The sequence below is a fragment of the Rhamphochromis sp. 'chilingali' genome, assembly GCF_963969265.1.
Source record: "Rhamphochromis sp. 'chilingali' genome assembly, chromosome: 3".
NCBI lineage: Eukaryota > Metazoa > Chordata > Actinopteri > Cichliformes > Cichlidae > Rhamphochromis > Rhamphochromis sp. 'chilingali'.
Genome location: NC_137931.1, coordinates 6,657,938 through 6,677,417, shown reverse-complemented (window position 1 = coordinate 6,677,417; position 19,480 = coordinate 6,657,938). Strand labels below are relative to the sequence as shown.

Sequence of the window (19,480 nt, the reverse complement as noted above, 5' to 3'; positions counted from 1 at the left end):
TCCAGGGGAAAGAAGGAATATTTGTAATTCTGGGTCATCAGAGGGGGTGAAAACAGAGACTGGAAGACAAGCGTACATTGTGGTAAAGCAGGTATATTATCTCAGTCCCCTACCGAGATGTGCTCTGTGAAAACCAGGCTAATGAATTTCTCTGTTTAGCTGCCAGAAGCTGGCTGAGGTTACCAGTTCTTCTCCTCTCTTCCTCTGCTGCTTTATCTTGTCCTTTTCCCACAGTCCTCAACAGTTTATCAAGGAGAGGAAATGATGATGGAGCAGGAAAGGTCGGCTACGTGGCAGTGGTTTGTGTGGCTGTAGAAAGAGAACATCTTCTACTACAGAATAATTTATTTTTTTTAATGTAATACATGAATGTAGATTTAATTAAGTTTGCTCAAGCTCATTTATGTGGATAAAATGATTATATAACACTTTTCACAAACCAAGTTACTCAGCTGTTTAAGCATTAACACCACCAAACAAACCATCACATAGCCTCTTTCTCACATCCACACACCCACCCACACAGCTGGTGAGTGGTCTTCTGACCTACATAAGGAATGGAGACAGGTGAATGTCTATTTCGGCTCATTTTATCTCAGTGATGGATGATCTCATGAGAGTTTTCAGCCCTGCTGTTTACGCTCACATACCTCCCCTTAGGATTCATTTATTAACACGAAACATAACATGTATATATTGAGAGTTTATTAAGCTGTAATTGATTTATAGTTCAATTTTAATTCTAGCTCAACCAATTATGTGTTATGTCTTAAGTCTTTTTATAAAAACAAGCTGTGGACTAAACGTGCACAAGACACTAAGACTTCTTTTTATATTATGCGTATTCATTAAAATCAGAAAACGTTTAATTTTAGTGGATTTATAGGAGGTTTCAGTGAATATTGTCACCAGGAATCCAGTATAATTATGTTTTCCACTTAAATAGTAATAACTTCTTTTAGTTCAAGTATTTTTGTGGAGTGCTGTACTAAATCTAACTGAACCTCAGTCTTTTAAAAGTCATGCATTAAAGCCACACAGTATACTATACTGTTGTTCATCACTGCAGTAATACAAAATGTCAGATTTCATTACGTATCCAGACAATCAGTGAATGAATCAGACTAGATTTTGTACTGCAGAAATATGCATTGTGCCTCTTTATAAGCATTGCTTAATAATTTTGCATTGTGTTGATAAATAGTGCATGTCTTTGACAACTGACACTGTCTGTCACTTTGAGTGATGCGTTCAGTCAGTAATAGGCAAGAAGAGTTGAGTGAAGCCCTGGATGCTCAGTTTATTATTACTTTGTGGAGTTGCTGACTGAGACAGTTTACTGAAATTTTATTGCATGAATCTTGATGCGTAACCTGTAGATGCTGATAATAAATTTTGACTAAATAAGCATGCTGAAAGCGTTGGGATGAGAAGTAGTCCTTAGAACTGGTAACAAGAGCAGTTGTTGTTAAAAAAGAGGTGTTACTAAAAACACCTGGTCACAGCAGCCGTTGCAGTTAAACTATTAGTTGTAGCTTATGTAGCAGATTTAGAAACTGGGGCTACAACAAAATGATTATCTTCTGATTATTTATTTGGTCCATGCAAGATCAGAAGAATGATTTTTAGGCAAACATTACTTGACAACTTTTTTCTGGCAATTATTAAAACTTTGTATGTAGCTGTGTTAACAATTATGCAGCAAATGTGACAACTATAGTTACTGCAGTTGCATTAAAAATAGCAAGTAAGTAAGAAAAGCACTTAATATTTCCATTGTAGTGCAAAGGAGTTCATGCTGACCTGAAGAATACTGGAAACTGGCGCTCTTTGTCGCTACATCGTTCCTGTGTTTCCCTCCTTTTTGCTCCTGGTTTAACTCAGTTCTACAGATGCAAGAGTTTTTAAGGACATGCAGGTGCAGAGTTACTTTAAAAACAGTTCTCTCTCTCTCACACACACACACAAAGGTTGAACAACTGCTGAATTGTAAATTCCACTGACTCTGATTAATACAAGTAGTGCTCTCATGTGATCAGGCCATTGTGTGTGTGCGTTTGGTTGCGTGTGTGTGCATGTAGAAGGTTACAAAACACTGACGAGAGCAGTCAGATCACTAAATCCCCCGGAGACACACAGAGACACAGTTAGTTTGTGGGTAACTGATTATTTTTCTGTTGTCCGATCTCTATGATGCCATAGTGGCTTGGTATTTTACCTACACTCTCTCTCCCTCTCTCTCTCTCCCTCTCTCTCTCTCTCTCTCTCTCTCTCTCTCTCTCTCTCTCACACACACACACACACACACACACACACACACACACACACACACACACAGTAGTGTTTTTTCAGAATTAAAGTGTCCCCATTATGCAGTTTTGCAAAGCTACAATGTTCCATGTCTCTGGCAAAATTAATTCTTCTCTCACACCATAAAGCACTGCTGCTACAATGTTGACCTTTACTTTGTGAGTTCCCCTTGCCACCACAGCAGGGGGAGGCCAGAGCGATGTGTAATGCTGATGGACAAAATGAAATTGTGGAGACTGGGTGCAGATTGTGCTATAGATCAATTAATCAATTTTGTCACTGAGATGGAGCCACTTATACATTCCCTTTAACTTTTAAGAGCTCATTCTTAGAGCCTTTTTCTGGTCTCAAACATGGGAAAGAAATTTAGTGGTGGGTTACTTGATGGCAAGATCAGCTCTATCACACACTCTTAATTAACATAAAGTCCAAGCTGCTTTGTCATGTTTAAATGCATAAATTCCTATTATGGAAACAGTCAGCATTTTATTTCGAGTTTGTGTTAGGATAAAGTAGTGTAATCTTAACTACAGGCTTCTGGATCACTTTTCCCAGACACTCAGCTCCAAATGCATGACTGCTAACTTCTCTCTGGGGTGAACACAGCATTCAATCACAGCGTTGATTGAAGGCATTTAAGGCTGGATGATGAGGATTTACCATTATCTCATTTGGCCTGGCCAGGGCGGCCTGGGTGAGGCTAGACAACATTGTGACAGATGGGGCGCACAGCTGGTCTTTAATCTGTAACTCAGGTAACACACATGCCAAGATGATTGCACACACATATCTGTACCCTTATCAGAACATCACAAACACATAAAGATTAAACTACAGACAGCCGGGGTGAGTGAACCTCCATATCATCTGTGTGGTGTTTTATTTTATTTTTATTTTTCTGGACGTGCAACAGTCAATCGTTTTATTACCCTCCCCACGTAATTCTGAAACACATGATAGTACATGCTCACTGCTATTTCTGGCTTGCTCTTTTGCCTTTTCCTATCAAGTCCATTGAGAGAAGCCCCGCAGGGATGGTGTGAAAAATCTTCTTGTGTAGAAAATGGGAAAACATTCATGGGTTCAGAGTTAGTATGAGAATCTCCCCGCTTCTGCACGTTATCAGTTATTTACCTTTCTACTCATCTGACTCAAGTATATGAGTAATTGCTAATGCACACACACACTTTGCATTTATCGGCTAGTGATTTAGACAAGAAAGCTTGGTTTGCCTTATCGCTGTAGCGCAGTGGCAGCTGAGCGATAATAAACACTCATGACACACGTGAGGAATGTGTTTCCACATGCAAACATGATGTATAACACAGAACGTAGACCGGCTTTATAGCAGAAAGCTGTTGACTAATTTTTAGCGCTGCCTGTTGCAGTGGGAGATAAAACAATGTCGGGTTGGTCATCGGTGGAAACGATAAACTCAGCCTTTAAATCTGCAGAGGAACAATAGTTTGTGTGTTTTGTGGTGATTTCCTCTTTTGCTTCTCAGTGTCCTGTAAATGTTATCTTTACCTGCCAGGCTTCATACAGCACTGACTGAGTGCAGTGTGGAGGTTGGTTTCTGGATTGTGCAGTTAGTACAGTGAGTGAGTATGTGTTAATTTGACTACATTCAGCATGGTCATTATAAATTATTTCTTTTAAGTTGATTTTATTTATATAAACCAAAATCACAAACTGCGTTACACACCTTCTAGCCCTCTAACCTTACAACAATGGTTCAGATTAGGAAAATGAGTAAGAGAAGAGAGAAGTGGCTCCACTTCCTCATTTCTTGCGCAGCTCTTAATAAGCTCCAGGCTTTCTGGAACAGATATGTAGAGTGGATGTGCTCATTTTTCTCATGTGATCAAATGTGAAACACTCAGTCATGAGTTCAGTAGTGTGGAGATGGGTGGAAGTTTAACCAACTCATAGACACCAGAGTAACTGGTCAGTGCGCCCCAGGGTGGCTGTGGCTACAATGTAGCTTGCCATCACCAGTGTGTGAATGTGTGTGAATGGGTGGATGACTGAATGTGTAAAGCGCTTTGGGGTCCTTAGGGACTAGTAAAGGGCTATACAAATACAGGCCATTTACCATTTTACTTAATCTAATGTAGTTGACACCAGATGAGGTTGTAGAGATTTAGTGGTTTTCCTACTGTAACAACCTTTGTGTCAGTCATTAAAGAGACCAAATTATGACCTTTGTTCACCTAAGGGTGCATTCGTCATAGATTTAATAAAGATTATAAGATAATTTTAACTGTCAGTTGAGTTACAGGTGACAATGTTGATGTGCGCTCTATTGTTGTCAATCTTAAAATCACGTCTCGGCCATGTGCTGCTGTGATTATGGATTTGTATGGATCTTTCTGTATTTACCAGCTGGGCACATACCAAAAGAGCCCGATAATGAAACAATCCACGTAATGAAAATCCTCTTAACAGGTACTCCAATGTCTCGTTGGAGAGCAAACACATAGGTATGTCTTATCTAATCAAAATAACATCTCTTTTGTTGGTATTGATGGAAGGAACCATATCAACTGTCTCTCTTCTCTGGGTCCTGCCTGTCGAGCATCGTCTCTCGTTCTCTTTCACACATGAATTTGTTGCTCCTGTGTGTCTTGGTTGGTGGGGTCAGGGGTGGGGTGTGTGTCTGCTGCAGGAAGCGTCTTGTGTGTGAGTGGGTGGGTCAAAGTTTTCCTGTTTACAATATGGCCCTCTGTTACTTGTCACAGTGGGCCTTCAGTTTCTGCCTCTCAAATGCTGCGTTCAGTTCTCAAGGCATTTTAAAAGTGTGCGATTTATTAAAACTCTGACGTATTCACACATTTAAATGAGATCTAAGTCAGGATAATGTGAATAATGTGATGCACTGGATGACCTTTTCGTCTCCTTTTTTCACTTCATGTTTATCTTTTAACATTTTAAATCTAACAGAAATACAGATACGCAGGTACAGCTGATTAAAGGTATTATATGTATTCACTTTGTTTGTGATTATATTATGGTAATGTGGGTGCTCGTAGTCAGTGCCTGGAAACAATCCTGTTTTAATCAAGTAGTTTTTTTCACCCTTTTCTGCCTATATTTTGAGTATTCAGTCATATTTTCCATAGGGTGTAAGTGATTAACAGAAAATCAGAAGTTAACAGAAACAATGAAATGAATTTAATTTATTTACTTTTATATTACTTTATTTTTTTTTGCAATATCAAAAACCTTAAGTAATCATATCCAGAATACAGAACGAGAGCACAGAGGAATGGAACCTAGTATTATATTTGTTGCCCTTTACTAATAATAATATTACTAATACTAATAAAAACAATAGTGACAGCTGTGACGCTGTCACTTAAAAAGCTATAATACATAAAAGATAACATTCGAAGAGCTAATTTCACTTCCTAAAACTCTCAGAGACTTGTGCCGCTGATCTTTGCACCTGTGTGTACATTCAGGCGCTAAATCTAAATGTGAAATTCCTAAAATAAGCCCGGTGCCTGTTACGTTAATGTTGACACTGGGTGGGCTTACCTCATCATTCTTGTATTATGCAGACACACAGACACAGACACACAATGACAGCACAAGTTAGGCTTGTCTAAATATACCTTGTGTCTGCACAGGTAACGTTATATGCCATTGTTCATGTATGGCTTCTCAGTTGTCTTTTGATGTTGCAGGGATGTGTTAGTCCTCGTATGTGAGCCTGTCGCTTTCCACTAACATTCAGGAAAGTGAATATGGGTGCTGAGTGAGACAGACACGAACAAAGCCTCTGAGCTCTCTCCATCTTTCTCTCCTGACCACAAATGTTTCCCTTCCAACTATAAATACGCCCCTGAAACCTCCCACGTCCTGAAACGTGAACCTCTGCTAATAGTGATTATCAAGGTCCAGAATAGCCCGAAGTTTCCAGTTACATTCAAAGTCGAAAAGCCAGAGCTAATACGGCAGAGCTTTATTTTATAAGCCTCGCTTTTATTTTGTAAAGATGCTATTTTATTTGATTAAACGCAGACAGCCTTTGATGTAAAAAGCTCAAATCCGGATGAAAGCTAAACATAATCGATAGGAGAGAGAATGTGGACTTAGAGGCCGACCGGATTGTGGTGAGAGACAGAGAGGAAAGAGGTGAGAAAACCAATAAAGTTGCATTACCGGCAACATGGACAGCGAGAGAGAAGGCCCACTGATTCTTGTGGAGTGCCATCTGGTTAGACTAAAGAAAAACAACACTGATCAATACAGATTTCTGAAATGATCATAACATCCAAACAAATTCATTGTTCTGCGCAACTTTTCGCTCAGCTTTTAAACAATAGTCATGCAGCATTACTGCACTGGTAGTAATAGTGTATAGTTAGTATAGTTGTGCAGTTGCTGATCTGTATCACAGATAAGACGGCTGACTTTATCACTAAAAAAAAAGAACAATTATCCTGGGATCCATCCCTTTAATCCATTCAGTAGTTTGGATGAAACAAACTGAAGCAGCGCAGTAATTTAGTCTAATTAGACCAAACTCTTCTGGGACTCTTCTGGGGACTGTCTGAGGATAAGTACCCTCTGAGTAGGTCCCCTGGGAGCTATTTGCCGTCGAATCCTTATTTATTTTTAATTTTTGCTTGCATTTGCCCCACGAATAGAAACTCTGAAGTAACACAAAAACTGGCCAGCAGCTAGTTTTCCAACATCGCCTCTTGTTTTGATCCCTTTTTTTCATTTATCCCTGTTTTTAATCCTGTTTCAGCTTCTTCAGTGTCACTCTTTATTGCTTCTCCTTGTAGCAAGTTCAAGTGTATTGCTGGTAAATATTTTAATATTTAATAGGGTAAAAAAAGCCTAAACTTTTCAGCTTGTTCATTTCATTTAGGTTTAATTCTGATTTTTTTCAACAGTAACATTAAGAGCTGCTGATGTTTAGACGCACATCTGGAGCAACCATTTTACATCTACAACACTCAAACTTCCTGTTACACTAGGAATGGTACTATGAGCTAAAAACACAAACAAAACAGCTCTTAGTACTGTGATGGTCCTCAAATCCATAGTGTTCACACAGAAGAAAGGGGGTACTGCCTCCTGTAGGTGCTACATTTGTGAACAAGATCCTAATATTAAGCTTAGGCGCTGCTACCAATTATGAGTTAATAATCGGAGCATCTCCTACTAACTGTTATTATGCAACATGTTTATATTGGGCCACATTACGCATTGATTGATTATAAAACCACAACAACATTAACTGCCCCCTTCCTTCTGTCTTTTTTCATTAGTAACTGTATGACAGAAATGAGAAATACTTTCTGCTGCATGCTAGATATTATATAGTTTACCAGCCAGAGTCTTGTATAGAAATATGGCTGTCTTCCATAAGCAGACAGCTAACAGGAAATATGTAAGAAATGTGTGAGGTGAAGCAGACGGAGCAGGCAGGTGGGAGAGAAGAGGAGGAACAGCAACACTGTGTGGGTGTCAGGATTGGCAAGCTGTCCGTGCTATCTGGTTTTCATCCCCGTCTTCACAGAGATATCAGAGTGTGGTGATTGTCAGATATGATGGATGATGTTGGTTTGGATTTATTATAGAACGGCTTCTGAGGCACATGATGTGAACCGATCTAAATGTCAACACAGAAATTAAACTCCGGTTTTAGCACCTTTGGTCTCAATAGGGCATCGACAATAGCTTTTAGCAAGGAAGAGAGGGAAGTAGGCAGATGGTTCAAGCTTTATATGCCAGTTTTCATCAGTTTCCATTTTGCTTTTAGTCTTCCTGTTCCTTCCATTTCCATTATTCCTTTACTGTGTCACATAGATAATTGGAGGTCACAGGATATAAATGGACCTTCATCCTAAACAAGGTAATCTTAGAGCTGCGAGTTAACTTGTTTCTCTCTCTCTCTCTCTGTGTGTGTGTGTGTGTGTGTGTGTGTGTGTGTGTGTGTGTGTGTGTGTGTGTGTGTGTGTGTGTGTGTGTGTGTGTGTGTGTGTAAAAGATAGAGCAAAAGTAAAAAAAACTGGGCCATGCAGCCTCTTGACACACAATCTCATTCACTGGCCACAGATTACTGTCACCTCTCGTTAGCCTCTGTGTGTGTGTGTGTGTGTGTGTGTGTGTGTGTGTGTGTGTGTGTGTGTGTGTGTGTGTGTGTGTGTGTGTGTGTGTGTGTGCGTGCAGGCAGATGATTTGTGGACAAATTAAACGACTCGCTGTGTTTATTTGTTGTGATTGCTGACACTGACAGTCGTAATATGTGCAGGAAATGGCTAAAATGAGAGAGACAGACTTAGGTGCCCAGGCCTGCTTTTCATTCTGGTTACTTCAGGTCAAAATGGCCAGATGGCTGCTGCCTGCCATGACATGGCTGTCTAGATATAATTCAGACTGTTTGGTTGAAGCTTTGGATGACCCTTCTCATCTTAAAAGACTACAACCACGGTTATTAAGGACATTTTTCAAACAGTAATATGAAGGCTAAAATAGTATTTGTTCATTGTTTTTGAGAAAGGAAATAAAGGTTGATGCAATGTTTGGCAATATCGCCTCAGAGCAGGAAGGCTCTGGGTTTGAGGCTGCTGGCCATCAGGGGCATTTCTGTGTACAGTCTGCATATGCAGGCTGGTTTCTCTCCTGTATGCCTCCTTCCTCTCATAGCCCAGAGACATGCGTGCTAGGTGAACTGGTGATTCTACATTAGAGTAGATGTGAGGGATTGTCTGTCTGTCTGTGTTAGCGCTGTGAGTGATTGGTTACTTGTTCAGGGTGCTCTCCAGCCCTCCTCTGACCCTGAAAACAGATAGATTGTTGCAGGTATTTCAGATGTAATTTCATGTCATGGAAGCTACCTGTACTTCATTGACTGTAAACAAAGTGTGTTATCTTCTAATCATTTTACACACCTGGACCTTTTTATACAGTAACTATACTGTGCATAAATCTTATGATTAGAGTACTTGTGGATAAGAAGTGAAGATTGAATCATTGAAATTTTAGAGAAAATACAAAGAGCTACGTGTGAGAGGACTGATGTTATATTGTGTAGAGCTCTGAGGTTGCTGATATTCAAGTTCAGAGGTGAAATATATACTTTATTTATGCTCAAACGTCACAGTAGCCAAAATCATGAAAAGGAAAATAAAATCCCAATAAAAACAAATACAACATCACAAAACAATAGCTCAGAAAATGTTTAAAATTGCACAAAAGCAGCTCAATAAAATATAAAATGGAAAGAAAGGAAGAGGTCAATAAATCAAAAGTGAAATATGATATAATATAAGCAGCTGTCCTTGTGGCAGCAGAGCTGAGATGTCAGACAAAATGCTCCACGCTGAGATGTTCAGGGTCACCCATTTGTTATCTAAAGCCATTAACCGGAGCCACAGTCATTTGTTGATGGAGGAATCCAAACAGCCTGTTTTGTATGTAAATGCTTGCTTTGTAAGTGCCTATAAATTTCACATAAATGCAGCAGAGCACAAAGCACAATGTTTGTTTGAATTGCGGCACTTCCGGGCCTCTTTAAATTGTGTCAAATGAAAATGTCAATGAGCACCAAAAGAGGATGAAAATAGTTGTAGAAAGGTGCTCTACCTGCATATTTGTGTTGGTGTGGATTTGAAAAAATATTAGGCAACTGATTTCTTTCTCAGGGTTAGTGGGAAAGATTGTGTTGACATCAGAGGTAGCAAGTGTGTTTCTCATGCAGGTCCAGACCTGCCTTAAATATTTTAAACCAGTTTGCCTGACATTTTGAGCGTTAGAACGACATGCTGAATGATTGAGTTTGTCCTCTGCATTCTCACCACTGCTAATCTACCACATGTTAACTTTGAGTATTCAAGTTTGTCTTTATCACATATAAACTGAATGGCTGAAAATTTTTTTCTAGTTTTCATTCAAACAATTGTGCAAAGGAAATCTAGACTAAGTTGAGTGGTTTAGATTAATATGTTTTGTGTAAAAGACATCACTTTTTACAAAAAAATAAAAATAAAATATTAGCATTAGAGGCTTTAAAATAAAATACTACAAGGAAGGAGTTTATGTATTTAGGAACTATATGATTTAACACATGTTATGGTAATTGTGATGAAAATATTTAATTTTTCTACCCTGAAGACTGTTAAGAAATATACTCTAAAACACTTCTTCAGTAAAGACTCAGAGAAGAGAAACACACAGAACGTCTTGCTAGCAAGGGCAGCCTCCAGCACTGAGGCTCGCGCTGAGAAACTGCCCCGGTCTTTATTTATACTTCAGTGAGCGTTTGTTCCTTACATTGGAATGTGGAGGTGTGTGTGTGTGTGTGTGTGTGTGTGTGTGTTGTGTGTGTGTGTGTGTGTGTGTGTGTGTGTGGGGTCAGAGTGTGGCCCCATAAACGACTTCCCTTAACCTGCTGGTCTGGAAAATCCAACAGTTCATCTATATGTAAAGAAGCACTTAAACTAAAACTGACATAGCTACGTTAATCCTACCGTAAAAAAATAAGACAAGGTACGACCTCTCCCATGCTCCTAGGGTGTGGGGGTGAACACCCTAGAATGTTACAGACCTCCTAGGATGAGACATTCTTTCAATATGCCACCAACTATATACTTCTACACACAAATGATTACATGCAGCATTCTACCATATGCAAACTTATATCATTAAAAGATTATACTGACTACTAAGTACAATTTTCCTGTTAACAAAGACCAAAAAGAAATAAAAACAACCAAACAAACAAACAAACAAAGGGTTGTCAAAAATAACAAACTAGCAGCATCAGCGCAGAGAGACACAATCCTGCTGTTTCATCTGTGTTTGTGTGTGTGTGTGCGTGTGTGTGTGTGTGTGTGTGTGTGTGTGCGTGTGTGTGTGTGTGTGTGTGTGTGTGTGTGTAATGCATTCCAGTCTTAGTCACATGCAGGTCTGTGTATCTGTGGCAACAAAGGCTCTCATTGATTGAGAAGAAATAACTCATTCATTGTAATTCTCTCTCAATGTTTGTGAGTCTGTTTTTGTGTGTCCCGTACGGTACGTACACACTAGTCCTCACAGACGTCTGTCAGCATACCGCATACTGTCTAAACTAAAACAATGACAATATAAACTGATACTACATGAAACCATCATGTATGGTGCAGGGTAATCAAACTTGTTCTGTGTCTTTCCTCCCATAGTGTGTCGGGGAGGAGAACTGGGTCGATAGCCGGACAATTTACATTGGACATAAGGAGCCTCCTCCAGGAACTGAAGCTTTTATACAGCAAAGATTTCCTGACAACAGAATAGTCTCTTCAAAGGTCAGTGAAACACCCACCCACACAGATGCACACATATTCAAAGCAGGACTTGCTTCATCAGGATCTGCCTGCAATATCATGAGAGTTTAGAGGTGAAGAGGTGAAGCTTTAAAATCAATTATGATTTGAGCGCAGCATCAGTGTCTAAACAAAAGGACACAGCAGAACAGAGCTGTTAGTACTCCAGCACTATTCATGCTTTGTTTTTAAAGCGTGGGCGACCACTACTTGGTAATGGGACAAAGACCAGTGAATGAGCTGTTTTGGGAAAGAACACTCTGTGCTGTGTTTTAATTTCAGTGATCAGTTTAGACCCGCTCCAACTTTTGAAAATGTCATATCTGTGGTTCGTAAAATATATATTGTATATTTACACTGGAATGCTTGATTATACCATTCCCCCCCCCCCCCCCCCCCCCCCCCCCCCCCCCCCCCCCCCGCTGTTAAAGCAAACAGCATCAGGGACTGGTAGAACCAGCTGGTATTTATGCTGGTTCCAACTGCTAAGCTGGTCTTGGAGTGGACTTTCTGTTGATTAATTCTGTCCCTCCAGTCTAAATGTCAGCTTGTTATAAACTGAGGCTATGCTGCATGAACATTAATTTTAGTTTTACAAGCTGTAAATGAAAGAAGCCTAGATTTCTGACCTGGATGTAATATTTGCATTGAGTCGTAGTATGAAGAAAGATTTTGCTGATATGGTCCAACTGGCATAACTATCTATAACTAAGTCTCACTTGCTACAGCACGTTAACCAGGCCTCTCTCAACTGTTCATCACAGGTCCTTTGAGTGTTTGAGGTTTGAGTTTGTACCAATAAACATTATTTTACATGTTGCCAAGAAAAGCTTCCTCCTGCTGCCTGATTTAAAAAAACAAACAATAAAAGGAAAAAAGGAAAAAACATTTAGTAAACTCTACATTTCTCTGTTTTATAGCATATGTGTTCATGTGCAAAATTATGATTTCCTACCTATTACACGCAAAAACTACTGCAATTATTACTTTTAGGCTGGACTACTCTAATTCGTTATTATCAGGATGTCCTAAAAACTCCCTGGAAAGTGTTCAGTTAATCCAAAATGCTGCAGCAAGTGTACTGACAGGGACTAGAAAGAGAGAGCATATTTCTCCTATACTGGCCTATCTTCACTGGCTTCCTGTTAAATCCAGACTTAAAATTAAAATCCTGCTCCTCAAATACAAGATCTCACATCTTGAATAATCTGACCCCATCTTATCTTAATGACCTTATAGTACCATATCACCCCATTAGAACACTTTGCTCTCACACTGCAGGCTTACTTGTTGTTCCTAGAGTATTTAAAAGTAAAATGGGAGGGAGAGCCTTCAGTTTTCAGGCCCCTCTTCTATGGAACCAGCTTCCAGTTTGGATTCGGGAGACAGACACTATCTCTACTTTTAAGATTAGGCTTAAAACATTCCTTTTTGTTAAAGCATATAGTTAGGGCTGGATCACGTGACCAATGTTCCCTCTAAGCTGAGCGCGTGAGCAATCGCGCACTGCTGACATGGTTTAACCACACAGAAAATCTCCGCTGCGCACAAAAAAAAAAAATCCAGCCTGAATTGGAATTAAAGTAAATACATGTATTTATTTTATTTTGCTGATTTTCTGTGCGCGGAGACTGTGTCAGCAGTGCGCGATTGCTCACGTGCTCAGCTTAGAGGGAACAGTGCACGTGACCCTGAATCCTCCCTTAGTTATGCTGCAATAGGCTGCTGGGGGATTCCCATGATGCATTGAGCATTTTTTCTTCAGTCACCTTTCTCTTTTTTTTTTTTTTTTTGCCTGTCCGGTTTGGTTCTTTTGCCATCAGAATTATTGTCTAAAGGCGAAGAAAGATGCCCAACGGATTTACTTTACCAAATTGACCATCCCAGCCTTGCCGTAATGGTCTATTTGATTCACCTTTTATTGTTTATTTTATTTATTTTTTATTTTCACTTGCTAGATACGGGACAGACTTGAATGAGGAAAAGAAAAGGGAGAAAGGAAGAGGGGGGAAAAACAGCGGAGAAGAGGGACTGGGATAAAGGGCAAAAAACCAAAAACCAACTAAATAAGCAGACAAAAAAATACATATATCAATTACCTGGATCACCTGTTGAGAAAGAAAAAAGAAAACAAGCAGAAGAAAACGAGAGCAATATAGTAAACAACATCACGATGATATATGGGAATATAACAGCAAATACTAAATATTAAACATTATTGTGCAGCACGTAATATTGACAGCGCACAGTGTGCTTTGCCAAAAAGGGTGTAGTTTGTGTGTGTGAGCACCCGTGTGTACACCTGTGAGCATGGACGCGCTTGTTTTTAAAAGGTTCCTTCATGTAATGATCTGCTAGAGGGTGTGGGGGGGCCACAGCCCCGTCCACCAGGGCATGAAGCAGGTATGGAGGAGATCAAGACTCCAGACTTACAGAGGCCGCCAGAACACAAGAGACCAAGGAAGACCAACAGAGGGGCAGCTGCGCCACTATCCCAGAAAGAGCTTCAGTCACCTTTCTCACTCACTATGTGTTAATAGACCTCTCTGCATTGAGTCACTGGTTATTATTAATCTCTGGCTCTCTTTCACGCCATGTCTTTTGTCCTGTCTTCCTCCACTTACCCCAACTGGTCACAGCAGATGACTGGCCCTCTCTGAGAAAGTTCTGCTGGAGGTTTCTTCCTTTTAAAAGGGAGTTTTTCCTTCCCACTGTCGCCAGCTGAACTCAGCTGAACTCAGCTGAACTCTTCTACTGGCTCACCACAAGGTTGTTGTCTCTCTCCTCTACTGTATATTTTGTACACTAATGACTTTCGCAGTACACAGGCCAACAGGCATTTCATTAAATACGCAGATGACACAGTCATTGGAAGCCTCCTTCATGGTGAAGAGGATTCCCATGGGTCTGTTGTGGATGAGTTTGTTTCATGGTGTGATCAGTCCTTCTTAATGATTAACACCCTGAAAACCAAGGACATGGTTATTGACTTCAGGAAGACATCCCCCCATCCTGCGCTAACAGTGGTAAATGGTGCAGCCATTGAACTGGTGGACAGTTATAAGTATTTGGGGGTTGTTCTTGTCCTAGTCTCTGTCCTTTGAGTAACATCTTGCTGCTACAGTGAAAAAGGTTCAACAAAGACTGTACTTTTTAAGGAGGTTGAGAGGTTTTAATGTTTCATCTGAAATGTTGACTCTTTTTTATAAAAGTTTTATTGAATCTGTTTTAACTTTCTGTATCATTGCTTGGTACGGTAATAAGTCCCTGAATAATAAGACCAGACTTAACAACCTGGTTAAAGTGGCGGGCAAGATTTCAGGGAGGTCTCAGGTCCAGCTTGTGGACTTTTATAACAGGCAGGTGCTGAGGAAGGCAACCTCTGTCCTGTTGTGTTCAGATCATCCTCTCTTTAATGATTTTCAACTGCTTCCATCAGGTCGTCGTTATAAAGTGCCTGCAGTGAAGACAAAGAGACATAGATTGTCTTTTGTACCTACTGCTATTATCATAGTTAATAACACTAAACCATAAGTGTTGTTGCCATTGCACATTGCACTTTTTTGATGAAAAATCTAGGTTGTTTTCTCAGGCTTGTATTATATTATATTATTTTGGTGAGTGTATGTGATGTGTTGGTTGTCTGTTTGTTTGTTTGTTTGGACGGACATACTGCAAATCAATTTCCCGTTAGGGACAATAAAGTTACCATTGACCATTGACCAAAGCACTTGCTCATAGGGGGTTATATGATTGCTTGGGTTTTTTTCTGTTGTATTATTGTACGGTCTTTACCTTTCAATATAAAGTGCTTTAAGGTGACTGTTGTTGTGATTTGGCGCTGTATAAATAAAATTGAATTGAATTGAATCTTGTCACTGTGCTGTCTTTGTTATTAGCAGCAGTACTTTTTTTTAATGCCAAAACCCAGTTAGTAATGGCACATTATGTTAGGGAATCTGGTCTTAAGCCTCTTTGCTTTTGTTTCCATTATCATGGATAGATGTTGATAACACTGTGGGATCTTTTTAAACTCTATATCTTTTTAATTAAACATAAGAAAATTTCTTGTTTCCAGTACACGTTTTGGAACTTCATCCCAAAGAATATGTTTGAGCAGTTCAGGAGAGTCGCCAACTTCTACTTTCTCATCATATTTCTGGTTCAGGTAAAACATTTTCTTGCTCACACTGACTGAACTTCACTACAAGGCTTCTGCAAAGCATGTTGTAAAGATAATTCATATTTTTCCTTAAGGGAGAGTTTTCCTTGTGTGCTGTTTATCTAGAGACGTCTGCTTTCTCTTGAATTTAATGGCACTTGCATCAGAAGCATACATTAGAAAAACTCAGCAGAAACATCTCTTTCTATGAATCATTATAGTCAATCAAAGAAATGTTTCACGTAGAAACATATTTTTCTTTATGCTTCATTATTGACATGTGCAGTTCAATATACAGAGAATGGTTTCTACCTTAAATTGCTCAAAGCTGGGAGACTCACACTAAAACTGTCGTGATAGACCAGAGGAAAAACGTGTATATGGGATTTCAGAGTGAGATGTCACTTTTACTATACTTATTCACCACTGTGAATAAGGGAACAGCTTAAAGTAGCTCCACTAATCATATTTATGTTATGTTTATATTTATGTTTAGTGCCATAAAGCTCAGACATGTTTTATTGCCTATTTACTGCTGTCTGTCATTTCTATATATTCTTCTTCCCCCGAAACCTTTTTTGCCGTTCATTTCTCTCTCTCACTGTATGTTCATGTGTGCGGTCACTTCAGTTGATTATTGACACTCCCACCAGTCCGGTCACCAGTGGACTGCCACTGTTCTTTGTCATCACAGTCACCGCCATTAAACAGGTGAGTTCACCTAATGTGACTGTTAACAGTAAACACTACACCAGCAGCCACACCTGCAGGCACACATGTTCACTTTTACATCCTCCTCTCTGTCTTCTCCTCTCTCTCTTAGGGTTATGAGGACTGGTTGAGACACAAAGCAGACAACGCTGTCAACCAGTGTTCTGTCCACGTGGTGCATCATGGCAAAGTGGTCCGCAAACAAAGCCGCAAACTCAGGGTGTGTGTGTGTGAAACCAGATAACTCACTCACCCCATCTAACAGAGCTTTGGTGCATTTGTTTTAGTGGCTCACACTGAGGAATTTTCCTGCTACTAAGCTCTCTGTACGTGTGTGTGTGTGTGTGTGTGTGTGTGTGTGTGTGTGTGTGTGTGTGTGTGTGTGTGTGTGTGTGTGTGTGTGTGTGTGTGTGTGTGTGTGTGTTTGCCTGCATTTAAAAGCAATTTAGCTTTAAAAGAACTTAGATTGATGTTTGTTATGTAACAACATAAGACTGAAATGATATGAGCTTACTGCTGGTAAGTCATTAGGTGTGTTGCATTTGACTGCATTTTCCGTTCAGTAACTGTATTTCTCTACTAAAGTGCTGCTAGGACTCCTCACTGATATGCTCACTTAGGTGGTCAGAGCCAGGAGGGTAGTGACAAATTAGACCCCGGTGAATTAATTTAAATATGCAAAAAGCTCCAGCTTTTTGCATATTTAAATTGCATGTATTAGAAGTAAACATTTGTTGTCTCGGTCTGTGTGGCAGGTTGGAGATGTGGTCTTGGTGAAAGAAGATGAGACTTTTCCCTGTGATCTCATTCTCCTCTCCTCGTCTCGAGATGACGGGACCTGCTTTGTTACTACAGCCAGCCTGGATGGAGAGAGCAGTCACAAGGTGTGCTGGATAAACTTAATCCACTTAAATATGTACTAGATGCATTATGATTTGCTGTGATTTATGTTTTTCTCTGTCCATTTATCCATTCATTCATCTAACTCTTAATCCATTCCCTTATTGCTTTTCTTATTTCCCTTCATCTCCCTTCCGCCCTCTGTCACCATGTGTCTTTAATACTTCTCCTCCTGTGTTGCCTTATTACTTACACTCCCATTATCTTTCTCTCTTTTTTCATTTACCCAACCATTTCTTCTGTTTTCCTTCCCTCTTCCAACCTAGACATATTATGCAGTTCAGGAAACCAAAGCTTACAACACAGAGAAAGAGGTGGACACGATCCATGCCACAATAGAATGTGAACAACCGCAGCCAGACCTGTACAAGTCAGTAACACACACACACACACACACACACACACACACACACACACACACACACACACACACACACACACACACACACACACACACACACACACACTTGAACAAAGTGTTCTTGCAAAATAAATGTGTCTTATCTCAATTCTTTTCCTACCCACACAGATTCGTGGGGCGTATCAACATCTACATGACCAATGAGCCAGTGGCAAGGTAAAATAACACAAAATATTACACTTTTATATTAAAGATCATTAAAGAAATCAGCATGTGTCTATTGTATTCACCCATCATTCAAAAATAAAATTCAAAACCATCCAGACATGTATTAAATTTCTTTGATGACAAAGTGTGATGCTGCTCAATCTTTCAAAGAAGATTTCGCATTTCTGCAGAATGACGACTTAGTGCGAAGCTTACTTGTTTATCTTAATTTGATTTAATTGAGCACAGCATTAGTTCACCTCAGCTGCAATGCCAGCAGATCAGCTGATAACAATCCAAGCCCCCATCAGCTGATGGCTCACCTGATACACCTCTGCATCCATTTGACAAATCTCTTATGGAGTACACTACTATTTTTCCTTTCCCTCAGTTGCTGCACTGCTGCAGGATGCTTTGAAATCCACTTTTACTCTGCAGCTGACTTTTTAAGTGCCATATCTGTTGTTCTTGAATTATGCTTTTCCTGTCTCTAGCTTTCTGTATATGTGCATGGAATGGTGGGGAATTCCCAGAACAGAGCCATGCTGCCAGATATAAAGTTCTTCAGATGGAACCTTATTTGCCTCTTACTAGATTCAAGATTCAAGATTCTTTATTTGTCACATGCATAGTTATACAAGTATAACATGCAGTGAAATATAATATAAAATAATAATAATAATAATAATAATAATAATAATAATAATAATAATAATAATAATAATAATAATAGTAATATTAGATCTTTTTGTTTGTGAAAGAAATACATGATTGTTTATCATCTGGACTATCTGCAGGCCGTTAGGATCAGAGAACCTGTTGCTCCGAGGAGCCACACTCAAGAACACTGAATATATCTATGGTAATTCTACACAATTAATGATAAATGTTAGAGATTACCTCAACTTTATACTTTTTAATATTCTTTTTTTTTAATGTACAGTGCAGCATTTTGAATGAGACTTTTCCTTTTCCCCCCTGTAGCTGTGGTCATCTACACTGGCATGGAAACCAAGATGGCTCTCAATTACCAGTCCAAGTCTCAGAAACGATCTGCAGTGGAAAAGTAAGCTCTTTTCGTTTCCTCCTCTTTCATTTTTATATTATATTATGAATTGTTTCTGAAAGGAGCCTATTAGCAACGATCAGTGCTCTCATGCAAGTTTCACAGTCTTTGGCTGTTTCTGTGCTAACCAGCTTAGATAATAACTGAAATTTTTCTTACCCGTCCTTAGAGCCATCTGTTCACTTCTCATGTCTTGGTTTATTCATTGAGACGTAAGCGTCTGTGTGTGTCTCTTTGGCTCGCTGCGCTGACTGGATCAATTTTCTTTCCATCTGGCGTAGACAGTGTCTTTGTATCCAGATGTATAAATGAGTGACTGTAGGTGGATTACATTCACACTTGCTCACTATGTGTGTCTCATTAACTCGTCGGCTCATTGACTCAGCTCAGAGTAAATGTCTTGTCTCAGCTGTTCCCCTTTTCAAGTTTGAAGATTCTGACGA

General features: G+C 39.6%; 1 protein-coding gene across 6 annotated transcripts in view; it reads left to right on the top strand.

The window, feature by feature from the left end:
• Nucleotides 1–19,480, top strand: part of atp11a (ATPase phospholipid transporting 11A) — a 51,767-nt gene that overhangs the window by 14,354 nt on the left and 17,933 nt on the right. For all 6 annotated transcript variants that reach the window (XM_080879076.1, XM_080879077.1, XM_080879080.1 and 3 more), the window contains exons 2-10: nt 11,490–11,612; nt 15,709–15,798; nt 16,423–16,503; nt 16,616–16,723; nt 17,259–17,387; nt 17,670–17,773; nt 17,933–17,980; nt 18,769–18,833; nt 18,956–19,037. In XM_080879076.1, coding sequence (XP_080735202.1) covers nt 11,490–11,612; nt 15,709–15,798; nt 16,423–16,503; nt 16,616–16,723; nt 17,259–17,387; nt 17,670–17,773; nt 17,933–17,980; nt 18,769–18,833; nt 18,956–19,037 — 830 coding nt within the window. The remainder of the gene's footprint in view (nt 1–11,489; nt 11,613–15,708; nt 15,799–16,422; nt 16,504–16,615; nt 16,724–17,258; nt 17,388–17,669; nt 17,774–17,932; nt 17,981–18,768; nt 18,834–18,955; nt 19,038–19,480) is intronic.